The 15,393-nt window shown below is 43.8% G+C and overlaps 1 protein-coding gene across 1 annotated transcript; it reads right to left on the reverse strand.

The window, feature by feature from the left end:
• Nucleotides 1-590: 590 nt before the first annotated feature.
• Nucleotides 591-14,326, reverse strand: LOC308474155 (epoxide hydrolase 1-like). Its single transcript, XM_081000238.1, has 9 exons — nucleotides 14,168-14,326; nucleotides 8,650-8,860; nucleotides 6,250-6,430; nucleotides 5,858-6,088; nucleotides 5,628-5,757; nucleotides 3,887-4,092; nucleotides 2,847-2,955; nucleotides 2,469-2,594; nucleotides 591-1,007 (listed from the first exon to the last, which is right to left on the reverse strand). The coding sequence occupies exons 1-9, from the start codon at nucleotides 14,194-14,196 to the stop codon at nucleotides 806-808; spliced, it is 1,425 nt and encodes a 474-aa protein (XP_080856364.1). The 5' UTR covers nucleotides 14,197-14,326; the 3' UTR covers nucleotides 591-805.
• Between the last annotated feature and the right edge of the window lie 1,067 nt (nucleotides 14,327-15,393).

Consider the following 15,393-nt stretch of genomic DNA (forward strand, 5'->3'; position numbering starts at 1 on the left):
GGAGCCCAGCCCTTGACAGTGTTCCTAATCCTAACTTTATAGCCCCTACATGCAAACTCAGTGGTAATCCACTATAATCTTACAATGCAGAACGCTGTGTTAAAAAGGTTGAGGAACTGTTTCTTCCCACTTGCCATATTTCCTTGAGGAAAATCTGTTGGGGGACTACAAGGCAGTAGTGGGTGAGGTTCATAGCCACTAATACACACCCTCATTCCATTCGCCTCTCTCTCTCTCACGCCACCTTTCCCCCTGCACAGCAGTTAGGCTTATACTGGCACCAGTGCAAGCTGTTTTTCACAAGGGGGGAGCTCCTTCCCAGCGGTAACTTTCTACCAAAAATTGTCATCCTTGCATGGCAATTTGCTTCCATTGAAGCAGCTAAAGCCTATTTTCTAAAGCATAATTGCACAAAGCATAATCCTGGGTGAGGCAGGACTGAAAGAGGAGAGGCTGCTTGCCAGATGAGGAGGTTCCTCACCCCTGGGAAATGTTTCTGTTTGATTTTTGTGAAGGTGAAATGAAATGTAAAAGGAATCTGTCTTGTAACAAATCTTGTAAAATCATAATAAGACAAGAACTCTACTACCTTGGCTTTAAAAAGAAGTTGCTTTAATGTAAACAGTGTCTTTTCCCTTTTTTCACACTACTTTGTATGGCTTCCACAGCTAGCCTCATAGAAAAATACTTGCCTACCCAAAACCTAAGGAGTAAATACATGCTTTAAGTACTGTTTAGTTGTCGGAAAGCTTCCAACTTTTGGTTCATAGAGCTCTCTGCAATGCTTGTGCCATTTAATATTAACTTACAGGTGTTCCACCTTCTTCACAAACTGCCTGAAGTCTTGAGCTAAAAGTGCTGGTTCCTCGAAGGCAGCAAAATGTCCGCCCCGTGGCATGTAGGAATAGGTGACAATGTTCTTAAACAACTTCTTTGCCCAGGAACGTGGGATATGAGTAAGTTCACCAGGGAAGGCAGCAATACCAGTAGGAACATAGACTTCAACCCTGTAGCAGAAGAGACCATAACTTCTCAAGAGCTTACTAGATAACATAGGAACTGCAAAACACTTTATCTTAGTAAACCTCACATGCTCTTCCATAGCTCACCCATTAATACATATTGTATCCTTTGTCTTCTCCAATTTTTTACCATGTATGCAAACTAAACTATGGCTGGTTCGCTAGTTATAGCCGTTCCTAGACTGGGACAACCTGCCTTTATAACTCTTGTTCTAATAACCACATAACTGGATGTGGAAGCGTTCCACAATGTGGTCTATATGGTATGGGGTTTAAGTACCTGTTGAATCCTGCTATGAGATCTTTGAGGGAGGCCATGCTCAAGGTCCCTTTGCTGTGTAATGATAAGAGATAGGGTCTTCTCCTTGGTGGTACCCCATTTCAGAATGTCTGTCACCAAAGTGGATAATTTTCAGGAGTGCACTGAAGGCTCAGACTTTGGGGGCATAAATGTGAACTGGATTCCAATAGTGTCTTGTCTGCTGCATTACGGGAGTTGTATCTAGAGATGCACTCAAATGTTTTAATTGTAAGCTGCCCTGAGCTCTCATAGGAGAAATAATATAACTTTACTAGTGAATACTAATCGCCGAAGAATTGATGCTTTTGAATTATGGTGCTGGAGGAGACTCTTGAGAGTCCCATAGACTGCAAGAAGGTCAAACGTATCCATTCTTAAGGAAATCAGCCCTGAGTGCTCACTGGAAGGACAGATCCTGAAGCTGAGGCTTCAATACTTTGGCCACCTCACAAGAAGAGAAGACTCCCTGGAAAAGACCCTGATGTTGGGAAAGATTGAGGGCACAAGGAGAAGGGGACGACAGAGGGTGAGATGGTTGGACAGTGTTCTTGAAGCCACAAACATGAGTCTGAACAAACTGCGGGAGGCAGTGGAAGACAGGAGTGCCTGGCGTGCTCTGGTCCATGGGGTCACAAAGAGTCGGACACGACTAAACAACAACAACTAATAATATATTGGCAACCATGAGGGCTAAATGGTTCTCTTCTTGCAGATGGGTTGCAAGAGAGTTGGGTTTGAAGCTTTCATTCCAGCTTTATAGCAACAATGGACCCTGTGATAGTTTTGGTAATTGGGAAAGAAGCCATCATGGACTTTCTTCTCAGTGAATCATTTAGACAACTTAAAACTTGGAGAACAATTACCTGATCTTTAGGCATGGCCAAAGAATTCCATAATGCTAGTTGGGGCTTTGTTTATTTCCTTTGAATCAAAGCATGTAAGATTTCAAAACTTGCTTTCAAAAACAAATTTGTTGTTTTGGAGAAAATACTTCTGGATGTGATGAAACAGGAATATTGTGCTTCTACTATGTAACCAGCTATTGCTACTACCACCATAACAGCTATAAAAATGCCTTAAGACAGAAAGCACAGCATCTTTGCTGTGCAATGACTTCTCTTAAAACAGCTTCTGGTACCTCTTACCTGCTGTCAGGAGCATTCTGGGGATTCTGGGAAAGATTCTCCTTGTAAAAGCGCATTGATGGTACAATGGAGGAAGTGACCCAGTAAATCATTATATTGGTCAAAAGGTCGTCAAGAGAGTATTTCCTAAACAGAGGAGTTTAAAGCATTGTCATAGTTTTACCATCATACCTTTGGTACTTGACTGCAATTTGGTCTACTAATACAAAATAGAAAGTGAGCTAATAACATGCTACCTTTGGGGTGTGTTAAGAGTATACTGAGAAAAGCAGTAATAGGTTAAAAAAACACACGCCAATTTTATTGGCTGTTTGAGATGAGAACTCCCCTCCCCCTTCCTAAAAAGGATCCTCACCCCATTACACTTGTGGTACAGACCTTTCCAGACCTCCATTGTCCATGTTCCGGAATGATTTGTCTGTCCAGGTGGAAAATTTCTCCAGGATGTATGCAGCAAGTCCCACAGGAGAATCATTCAATCCACAACCTAGATCAGGGAAACAGCATATTACCGTTTACATCAGACACTTGCACCACCTCTGGCTAGGAACTGGGCCCTGCATGGGACTTGCTCAGAGATCAAAGTGAGAACTAGGGCTTTGGATTGCAACCAACTTAATGCCACATCATTCTGGATGTCTTAACTGCAAGGGCCTGATTCTTCCAAGGATCTAGTTAACCTGGCTGGAGAAAAAATGCATTTGGCTAGAAAAGTGGCCAGTGTGAGCACAGGGGTTGCTGCTGACTTTCACCTATGGTACCTTGGCAGTTTGCTCTCCTCCCTCCATGTAAGCCCATTACCAGGGGAGCTTATTGTGTGAATCTCGTTTACTTGCAGAGTTATTTTTGCTGTCTGTAAAAGTGGGGGACAGAGATCTGTGTGTGTGTACAGTAGTCTCGTGTAGGTGTTACATTCCGGGGAGGGGCATAAATATGAAATCACGTATAGCCGAAACAACACCTTGGAATTTTACCTGCCAGAGCAAGTGTGAGACCTTCCCAGAGCCCGGTAAGCAGGACAGAGAGCTTAAAAGCTATTTTTGTGCTGGGAAAACCTGGCATGGAAAGAGCTTTTGAGCTCTCTGCCTTGTGTGTGTTTAATTTGTGCAATATCAGGTGGCCGGCTACCAAGCACGTACAGCTGTGATCATGCAGGTTAAATGCACATAAGTTGTAATCCTACTGTATTACTTTGCCCTTTCTCATTTGCTTCTGCAATTGTTGGCATCCTTCAGTCTCTTTGCAGTCCCTTTTGCAATAGAAAGTTATAATTAATGAAGCCTGATTAATCCAAATCTCTATAATTTATTGCAGTTATTCCTATGTGCCTTAGCTAGTATAATTTCATTCTGTATTGGGGAGACTAAAATGCCTCTTTTTCAGTGGGGGCATCACAAAACACAGGATGATCAACAAACCTGCCGTGTCAGGCTTGGTGGCCTGGATGTGTAAGTAACCAGATTCTCGCAAAATTTCATACACGTGCTTCTCAAAGTATGGGAATAAACGACGTGCGTCTTCCCTGGTGAGGCCCACCAGCCATGGTACGTAGGCTCCCAGTAGTAAACCAACCAAGCTAATGTTACTGGTGAAAACCATGTTCAGATGAAGCCCTTTTACAGATCTGAAAAGAAGGCATGGAGAGTTTTCCTGAACTTTCTAGTAAATGTGCTTTGGCTAGCATTAGAGTCAGAACCAGCAAATATGGAAGAACAATGAGAAAATACTTGGGAGAAGTGACATCCAGGGAAGAGATATAATCATCCCTTGTATACACAGGCAGGGATATATTGCTGTTATTTAATACTGCTTTTAATAGTGGTTCTTGTGCAAGCTGGCATTTCTCAGTTGCTTGCCATAAGTTCACTTAGGAGCAAAATCTGGATTTTCTTCAGGGCAGAAATTGATTCCTCATGCAGATGTAATCCAAAACCTATGTTTCTGTTCTCAATTACTTCCATGAGTCTTACTTTGACAACAAATGCTCATTATATTCTCCGACATCCATCCTTGCAAACAACAACCCTTGCTACCCCTGCAACCAAGTTGCATGAAGAAAGATTATGCCTAGATAACCCCCTGCTTTATAACGTAAATGAAGGTAAAATACGGGATGCGGGTGGCACTGTGGGTTAAACCACAGAGCCTAGGACTTGCCAATCAGAAGGTTGGCGGTTCAAATCCCCGCGAAGGGATGAGCTCCCGTTGCTCGGTCCCTGCTCCTGCCAACCTAGCAGTTCGAAAGCACGTCAAAGTGCAAGTAGATAAATAGGTACCGCTCCGGCGGGAAGGTAAATGGCGTTTCCGTGTGCTGCTCTGGTTCGCCAAAAGCGGCTTAGTCATGCTGGCCACATACGCCGGCTCCCTTGGCCAATAAAGCGAGATGAGCGCCGCAACCCCAGAGTCGGTCACAACTGGACCTAATGGTCAGGGGTCCCTTTACCTTTAACTTTAAGGTAAAAGTAAAGGACCCCTGGACGGTTAAATACAGTCAAAGGTGACTATAGGGTTGCAGTGCTCATCTCGCTTTCAGGCCGAGGGAGCCAGCGTTTGTCCACAGACAGCTTTCCGGGTCATGTGGCCAGCATGAATTAACCGCTTCTGGTGCAATGGGACGGAAACCAGGGCGCACGGAAATGCAGTTTAACTTCCCGCTGCAGCAGTACCTATTTATCTACTTGCATTGGCATGCTTTTGAACTGTTGGTTGGCAGGAGCTGGGATAGAGCAACAGGAGCTCACCCTGTCGCATGGATTCGAACCACCTTCTGACCAGCAAGGCCAAGGGGCTCAGTGGTTTATACTACAGCACCACCCACTTTACCTTTACCTTTATAATGTATAGATATGCACAGCCACTAATTTATGTTGAATGATGAGGAATATGTAGAAGAAGAGTTTGGATTTGATATCCCGCCTTTCACTCCCCTTCAGGAGTCTCAAAGCGGCTAACAATCTCCTTTCCCTTCCTCCCCCACAACAAACACTCTGTGAGGTGAGTGGGGCTGAGAGACTTCAAAGAAGTGTGACTGGCCCAAGGTCACCCAGCAGCTGCATGTGGAGGAGCGGAGACGCAAACCCGGTTCCCCAGATTACGCGACTACCGCTCTTAACCACTACACCACCACATGTAATAGAGAGAAGGACCTCCACCACTTACTGTGGCACCATCTGGGCTATGTTTGTGGTGATCTTGGAACCCCAGTCTCCACCCTGTAGATAATATTCCTGGAAGCCGAGTCTCTGCATTAGCTTGTGAAAGATTCGAGCAGCAGCCAATGAATCAAAGCCTGTCAGTGGGGAGAAAAAGTATCATTAAAAGACATCTACCACAGCTTTTAATTAAAAGCAGTGCCCTGGAAGACCCTTTTTGGTTTATCTGCCTCTTACCCTGTTTGTGAGGGGCCTCTGAGAAAGCATAACCCGGGATGGATGGACAGATGATCTCAAACACCACATTTTCGCCACTCAGTCCATGACCAGCAGGGTCCGTAAGCAGTGGGATGATTTTATAGAATTCATAGAAGGAGCCAGGCCATCCATGCACCATCAGCAACGGCCTGGCACTCTGACCTTTCGGGGTGTGAGATGGTTTCACATGGATGAAATGAACTTCAATTCCTGCCAGAAATCCAACAGACAAGTGCTAGTTTTTTTAAGTGCTAGTTGCAGCAGAGACAGCTCACTGTGGAAAATAGGGTTGGGGGGTTGGGGTTGGATTGAAAGGATTCACCCCATTACAGGTATATATTTATGTGTAGTTCAATGGGGAAAGAATTCACCTTCAATGGTTGTCTTATAATGTGGGTACTGGTTGAGGATTTTAACTTGTTTTTGCCAGTCAAACTGGGTTCTCCAGTAGGAGACCACTCTCTGCAGATAGTTGGAGTTGAAACCATAGTTGAAGGCAGCCCCTTCCAGTGGTGGTGTGTAGCGGGTCTGATCGAGACGCTGGTACAAATCCTACAGAGAAGAGAGAGAGAGAGTCCCCATAAAGAATACTTTCAAAAGTGAGGCATCCTAACCTCCATGAATAGTTCTTAGAGGATCAAAGGCTTTCCACTATATATTAGGGGTGCACAAAGATTGCACTTTCTATATGGCCCTAAGGAATATTACGCAAAACAGTGTTGTTCGTATGGGTTTCTGGCTGGATAAAGACTTTGACTGAAGGCCTCAAACTAGAATGGTTTTTTTTAAACACAGACGAGAGAGGCTTTCATTTCATTTAGGAAGAATTATTTCTTTTGTATGATTGGGGAATGGGAAGTATAGAGAGTGTTCCATGTCCTAAAATACATGCCAAATACTGGGTAAAAGATTCTGAAACAGTCAAAACTCAGGAGAGCTTTCCTGTTGCTAGACAGCATAATTAATTTTGTTCCTATTTAGAAAATGTGACCCTCGAAACATATCTTAACATCTTGAAAGATTTTCAAGTCCCTTACAGAAAAGGGGCTGTTGCAATTTTTGAAGCTGCTGTGAACATGTCAATGATAGCATATTGCCAATACAGTATAAGCTACCAGGTGACAATTTATTAGTTGAGGTCTTCCCTCTCTTCTTCTTCTCTTTGGCGATTACTCATAGCAGTGTAATATTGTCTTCCATGAACATGGTCTTAACAGTGTGTCCGTAGGTGACTGTGGAGGCCAATTCTGGATCCACACGTCCTTCCACAGTGGGGACATGGGATTCTAGGCAGGAGCTGATCACGGTGAGGGTTTGCCAAACATTCCTTCCTCTTAGCATATTTCTCCCTTTCATCCTTAGTTTGAGCATCTTCAAAGTCCATGACACCTTTGGTAAAGCCTGTTCTCCAATTGGAGCACTTGCAGGCCAGTGTTTCCCAGTTGTCAGTGTTTATACTACATTTTTTTAGATTTTTAGATTTGTCTTGAGATAGTCTTTAAACCTCTTTTGTTGGCCACCAGCATTATGCTTTCCATTTTTAAGTTTGGAATAGAGTAGTTGCTTTGGAAGACAATACTCAGGCATCCAAACAACATTTTAATGTATTTTTAATCTTTGTTGGAAGCTGCCCAGAGTGGCTGAGGAAACCCAGCCAGATGGGCAGGGTACAAATAATAAATTATTATTATTATTATTATTATTATTATTATTATTATTATTACCACTCCAATGAAGTTGATGTTGAAGAATCATTGCTTCAACACTAGTGATCTTTGCTTCTTCCAGTACACTGGCATTAGTTTACCTGTCTTCCCAAGTGATATGCAAAAATTTTCAGAGACACCGTAGATGGAATTTTTTGAGGAGTTGGAGATGGCATTTATAAGTGGTCCGTGTTTCACAGTAAGGTTGGTAGTACAATAGCTTTGTAAACAAGCATTTTGGTTTCCCTGCGAATGTCCCGGTCCTCAAACACTCTGCACTTCAATCAGGAGAAAACTGCCCTTGTGGAAAGATAACTGCCTAGGTAGGAAAAGTGGAGGTCATCCTCTGAGTGTGCACATACTACATTGTCATCAGCATACTGAAGCTCTATGACGGAAGTTATGGTAACCTTACTCTTTGCTTTCAGCCTACTCAAGTCAAAAGAGCTTTCCATCTAGTCGATATATGATTTCTACCCAGTGGGGAGTTCAACAATGTATAGAGGTCTTCTCAGCCCTCCTCCAACACAGTAATGCTTGAATTGCTAGGGTGATGTAACCTGACCCCCTCCCCCTGCTTCAGCTAAACCACAATCCTCTGCAGCCTTCTAAAATCAGATAACATGGCATGGCCACCTCAGGATCACCTGCAGTTCAAGTAATTAGTAGCTGGAGAGTCACAGTGATACAAAGCTTGATGGCTAGCATAGTATCCCAATGACACAGGAAAACTGGCCTGGCCAGTTTGGGCTTTACCAGCACCCTCATCTGACCTAAAAAGCATGACCAACATGATTGGCTGAAAAGAAGGTAGGCAGCTACAGAACCGGAATGTGATCAATCCTTAGTGTAATCCTACTCAGTTGGCAGACTTATACACTCTCCAGCTCTCACAGGGCAGTTAGAAATTCAAAACACAATATTAAAAGCAGTTGAAAACAATCACAAAAATAAGCTGGGTCCTGAAAATATACATCTCAAGTGTCAAAAGCCAGGGTAAACGCGTTTGTACCATAAATTTTACACATAACACCCCCCCCCCCATTTCCCTCTTCTCATTAGTACCTGGATTTCTTCCTCCGATGTTGTTACTTTGAAGGGTCTAATTCCTTTATCTTCTTCATCAGTATGTGGTCTCTCTCCAGAGCCCCACCATCCATCTCCCATTTCTAGGGTCTTCATCCTCTGCCTAGACAGAAGCCAATATACTAGGAGGCCTCCACCTCCGAGCGCACAAGAAGCTGCAATCATGTTTTTCTGGGGTGTGTCATAAGACCTAGAAAGGCACCCAACATTTTGTGAGGCAAAGGCTGATAAGCAATCTATGTGTGCAAAAGAAGGAGTACTTGCAAGTCTCCTTAGAAGCAAATGGTGGGTTTTCACTGAAATGCTTCTTGGTACAGTGGTACCTCAGGTTAAGTACTTAATTCATTCCAGAGATCCGTTCTTAACTTGAAACTGTTCTTAACCTGAAGCACCACTTTAGCTAATGGGGCCTCCTGCTGCTGCTGCACTGCCGCCGCACAATTTCTGTTCTCATCCTGAAGCAAAGTTCTTAACCCGAGGTACTATTCCTGGGTTAGTGGAGTCTGTAACCTGAAGCGTATGTAACCTGAGGTACCACTGTATTTAAAATCGTAGCTTAGTAGAAATTAATAGGACAAAAAAGTAGTTCTGAAAAAGCATATAATCAAAGGTTGTATATGCAAGTGTTCTTTAAACATTTTAATCACTCTTTTATGCTTGCAAGAGGTAATAAACTGAAATTTCATTCTTTGTTGGGATCAGCAGTGGCCCGAGAAATAAAGATTGGGGTAGATGGAGACACAAAGGGGATTCTAGGGCAAGATTTGGTCTATGTGTTAGGTTTCTGTAAAATAAATATTAGTATATTTTACATTAACGCTCCAATCCCAAACATATTTCAGAAGTAAACCCTATTGATTTTGATTGCATGAACTTTCAAGTAGACATGTTTAGGATTGCAGCCTTGTTTTAATAATTTCCAGTTATCAACTGTACTTTTCAGGCTACAGATTATAACTGAATATGCATTTCATTCAAATAATCCCAGCGGTAAGGTGAGTGGGTGAATTACTTGTTTGGGGTGACTTGCATTCCCCCCCCTCCTGCTCACCCATGCCTCCTGTAATTTTGATTAGATAAACAGAGGATAGTAATTTGCACTGAGAGTTTCCAGGCACTATTGGTATTCTAAAAGTTAGACTAGTTGGAAACTGTTACTACTGTCATCCTGTGATGTCCAAATAGCTACTGTGTTTAAGACTGGTGTTGTAAATAAAAATATGCCCTTTTCCCTTATGGGGTATCCAAGAGCCCATATAGAGTCCTTACATAGGTTCCCTATTGGTAGGAGAAAATAACAGAGGCCAACCAGAGAATATTGAGAAGCAAAGCAGCTAGTAAGCTCGATCTTTATTGATCTGTTGATCTGTTGCAACAGGGTGTTCCCCTCACTCACAGGAAAGGAGGAGGACCCACAAAAATGCTGTGCAAGGGCTTATAAAGACTTTTGAAATTCCCATTATACATACATCACAGAAGGGGTGTAACCTAAGACAGAAATTTCAATATTGTTTTTCTCTTATCCTTGTTTATTTCCTGTCTGGCAGGTTACTTGATTGGATTGCCTGTGGAGCCTGGCCAGTCTTTTGTAGTGATAAATAGTTCCTGGGCCAGGTCACAGGCTCACACCCTTATTCAAACACAGACATACCCTTAAGACAGGATTTGTGAAGGAAAAGACAATGGGGAGGCTTTTCCATTTTGACCTTGCAGAGAAAGCATTTGGTCAGTTTAGGAATCAAAATGGTTCCAGGTTGGCTGATCCATGTATGTGCGGTTATGAACATTACCATATATCTAAGACCATAAAATTCCTATCACACTGGGTAATTTGAAAGGAGCCGAATCATATAAACAGAATGGGCATAGTCTGGGAATATATTCCAAAGCGGAGAACTCAGTTTCAGTCCCCATTTTTTAAGCTTGGCATAACTGTCAATCTGGACCTGTTTTTAACTGTGAGTTAACACGTGGTTAATTTCATTCCTTGAGAATAATAGAGGATGAGGTTGGGTGCATTTTCTTTGCATACAGCTATGAATGTGCAAATGTAGGCATATCTGAGCATAACATTTTGCTTCATACAGCTAGCTTAAGCAGTGAGGTATGAAAGCCTGTCATTCCTGTAAAGTCTAGGGGGGAAATACACTACTATTAATTTTAAACAAAATGGCAGAAAGTGCTGTAGAACAGGCATAGGCAAAGTCAGCCCTCCAGATGTTTGGGACTACAACTCCCATCATCCCTGGCTAACAGGGAGGGCCAAGTTTGCCTATGCCTGCTGTAGAAGGTGAACACACAACCACGTTTTTAAAGAGAAAATAGTCCTAATGAGCACTGCTGCAGGAATTAGGAAAACTTTGTTGGTATTCTGCCATTTTTCATTTTGTGAAGAACACATAATCCAAGAGTACTAAGAAATACTTTTAAAAAACCTCTTTAAATGACATGGTAGGGGAGTGTCTTGTTCATCATTTGTGATGTCTTGCTAGGCACTATCCTATCTATCTCTAACTCTATGGAATTTCACAGTTGTGTGAGTTGGCTGGAGGAAGAACATCATTTCCCAGTGACGAAAATATTGCCCTTGGAAAAATGCAATGTCCTGGCAAGCAAAACACTGTCTTGCTTTAAAATGTCTTGGTCTTTCACAACAAATGAGTAGCAGCTGCTTATGTATTAAGCAAGAAATGTTAACTCTGAAAGGACCTCAACAGTGCAATCCATATGCACGACTCATTATTTTCAAGGGGGCTCTGTGTCAGGTAAGTGAATACTGTATCAAATTGCAGCCTAACGGAGAAACTGAGTTGGGTTACAGGGGCCAGAAATACACCATAATGCAAGGAGAACCCTGATGGAGGAGGTCAAAGACCACTCTGGTCCAGCATTCTGTTCTCGCAGTGGCCAACCGGATGTCTGAGCGACGCCCATAGGCAGGACTTGAGCACAGGAGTGCTCTCCACTTGTGTTCCCAAGCAGCTGGCTTTTAGAGGCAGTCCACCACCATCCTGGTTAGCAGCCACTGATAGCCTTACCTCCACAAACTTGTCTAATCCTCTTTTAAAGTCATCCAAACTGGTGGCCATCACAACATCCTGCAGCAGCACATTTTGCACTTTTAACTATGTACTGAGTGCATAGTGTACTCTCCTGGCTTCAGCAAAAGGAACCCGAAGCCTCCGGAGCGCAGCGGGACCTCCCACTGCGCTCCGGAGGCTTCAGGCAGCGATCCCTGAAGCCTTCGCAGTGCAGCACGAGTTCCCGCTGCGCTCCGGAGGCTTCAGGTTCCTTTCGCTGAAGCCAGGAGCGTCTTTCTCTCCCAGCTTCAGCAAAAGGAGCCTGAAGCCTCTGGAGCACAGCAGGAGCTCCCGCAGCGCTCCGGAGGCTTCAGGCGGCTATTTCTGAAGCCTGGAGAGTGAGAGGGGTCGGTTCACACTGACCCCTCTCGCTCTCCAGGCTTCAGCGAAAGCAACGCGAAGCCTCCGGAGCGCGGAGGGAGCGCTCCCTCTGCGCTTTGGAGGCTTCGCGTTGCTATCTCTGAAGCCAAGGAGCCTGCATTCGCTCCATAGGACACACACACATTTCCCCTTCATTTTTGGAGGGGAAAAACTGTGTCCTATAGAGCGAAAAATACGGTTCTTCATTTTGCCTGTGCCAAATCTTCCTGTATTCAGCTTCACTGGTTAACCTTGGATTTTAGTATTAGGATAGAAACTTCTCCCTATCTACTTTCTCTACACCAGGAGTGGCCAACTCCCAAGAGACTGTGATCTACTCACAGAGTTAAAAACTGGCAGTGATCTATCCCCTTTTTTGCGGTTCAGGGCAAAAATGTTGAGCTTCTTTGGGGGGAGCCAGTGATCTACCAGTGATCTACCACAGACGTCCAGTGATCTACCAGTAGGTCGCAATATACCTGTGGGACGTGCCTGCTCTACACCATGCAGAGTTTTATGTGCCTCTGCCCTCCCCTCCACCCTTAATCATATTTATTCCAAATTAAAAGCTCCAGATGTTGCAACCTTTCCTCATTGAGGAGGTAGCTCACTTTGATCATTTTAGTTGCCCTTCTCCAATACTGCCTGCTAACCCATCCTTATTTCTAAACTTTGTTCCATTCTCTTATGTAAACTGGGCACCTGGCATGTGATTGTGGGTTGTACTTTGGCTCTTTTGCCAAAGCCTCTCTGAAGGGCTGCCCTTTGCCCCAAGCACAGCAGTGACAATAATCAAGCTTATTAATGCTCAAAGCATTTCAATTCCTGGCCGAGCACAATAGAGCAACCAGCAGAAGCAGTTAAGCAGTGCTTTTCTGAACATTCAAAATGCTTTGCACAATCTTCTTGCAATCCTTATGTCCTATATTACCCTCATTTGGCAATTGAGGTTTTCCACTGAGAGGCAATGATTTACTGAAGGCCACTTAGTGAGTTTGTGGCAGGAAAAAGTAGCTTTCCATGAAACCACCAGTTTGGGTACATATGACATAGTGAGCAGTTTTGCTACTAAGGGACACCTGGATTTCTGCAAACCAGGAACTCCCCCCTCTTCCAAGTTTTCGAGCTCCTTAGAAGCAGAGTAGTCAGATCCTTGTTTATTTAAATCTCACAAGGATTTAGCTACTCAGAGACCTTATCCTGGTAAAATATGGCGTTGATTCAGCACCAAGCAGCTTTAGTGGTGCTAATCTGCCTCAAGCAGGATCAGAACTTGATGGCTTTGTGGAGGGGTCCATCTTTCCAGCACTTCCTCTGCAAACAGTCCTAGGCTCCTTTCAGTCTGTGCTTTGGTACATATTTGAAGGGAGCTTTAAAAACAAAGTAGCAGTTCTACTTAACTATGCATTGAAATTAAGAGCTATATGGTGTTTACCAACCTGATGAACATCTGCTTGTGGATAAAAAGAATAAATCGGGGGGTGTTCCCACCCATGGGTGTAGCCAGGGGGGCAACTGCCCCCCGACATCAAGCGAATAAATAAAAATACTTAACTAAAAGTAGAAACTGTAGAAAGATTTTGACAGACTTTTCTGAGCACTTGGGGTAAAAAAAAAGTAATTTAAAACAACTGTTGCTGAGATATTTCATTCAGAATCTGTTTGACAGAGCCAGACAGAAAATGATGACAGGCAGGTGTCATGCCTGCCCCCTCACATAAATCTTGGCTACGCCCATGTCTGTACCTCTTTTTTATGTATGTTTATGTAGGAAGTAGGTATTCCAATCTACCTGAAACATGACTGTGATTACCTAACTGGGCTGGTAGCTATTCTAGTTTCATTGCTCCACAATAAAAATAAGGAGTTTGAACTGCCCTTTGCTTCTTAATTTCAGAGCACAGTGAACTGGGTTGGCTGCCCTGGCTTCACGACTCTACAGCCAGCATTCAGACCAGTCCCTCGCCATTTAGCTTCTAGCTAAATATCAAGTCCAGCTTATCCCACCCCATAAGCTCCCCCAAGAGCAGCGCCTGCTGCTTCCTCTTTACACTCACCTGACATTCTGCAGGATCTGCTGCCACATGTCTGCAAGATGGGCCTATGAATCAACAAGAGTTCAGCTTTGACCCACGGACAATGCCGTTGGAAAAACCTTCCTAGGTCCGTACTTCCGCCTTCAACTGCCTGTTCCCAGTGCTCCATTGAGTAACATTGAGTAAACAAAAAGATTACATAGTTTCCTACTGCCATCTACTGCCTAAAGGCATGTTTCCATGATGGCTAGCAGGACTGGTCAAAGACATTTTGCTGCCTTGAGGCAGAGCAGCAAATGGCGCCCCCTGGCTTTCTCTCTGTCTTCAGTACTTATACCACAAATCCCTAGTGTGCTGCTAACACTACAGTGGTACTTCGGGTTACATACACTTCAGGTTATAGACTCCACTAACCCAGAAATAGTACCTCGGGTTAAGAACTTTGCTTCAGGATGAGTACAGAAATTGTGTTCCGGCGGCGCGGCGGCAGCGGGAGGCCCCATTAGTTAAAGTGGTGCTTCAGGTTAAGAACAGTTTCAGGTTAAGAACGGACCTCCGGAATGAATTACCGCATTTTTGCTCTATAAGACTCACTTTTTCCCTCCTAAAAAGTAAGGAAAAATGTGTGTGCATCTTATGGAGCGAATGCAGGCTGCGCAGCTATCCCAGAAGCCAGAACAGCAAGAGGGATTGCTCCTTTCACTGCGCAGCGATCCCTCTTGCTGTTCTGGCTTCTGAGATTCAGAATATTTTTTCCCCTTGTTTTCCTCCTCCAAAAACTAGGTGCGTCTTGTGGTCTGGTGTGTCTTATAGAGCGAAAAATACGGTAAGTACGTAACCAGAGGTACCACTGTATATGCATGGGTGAGACTGCCTACTTGACATGACAGAACCTGTGCTATATATGAAAGTCAGGGATGCTCAAATGCAAGCAAGCTTTGTTGACCCTGGAGCTTCTGAAAAACCCTGAATGAGACACAGAAATGGGAGTAGGTCTAATAAAGTTAACTAACACCATGCTCACTTCTCTGGCACCAACATGTCCACAACCACTTGGAGCCACATCTCTCTGAGGTTCCTTATTTTTTGAAATACAAATCTGGACAATCTGTTGCAATATAGAGCAACTGCAGTAAACCCCACATTTAAAAATGGCTTTTCGCATTGTGACCTCTTGTGATCACAGTGCAGAACTGCTTTTGCTGAGTTTCATCGCAACTCATGCACCTGCAAGCATGTGCCCCCGT

Source organism: Podarcis pityusensis (assembly GCF_964106645.2).
Source record: "Podarcis pityusensis genome assembly, chromosome: 3".
Taxonomy (NCBI): Eukaryota; Metazoa; Chordata; class Lepidosauria; order Squamata; family Lacertidae; genus Podarcis; species Podarcis pityusensis.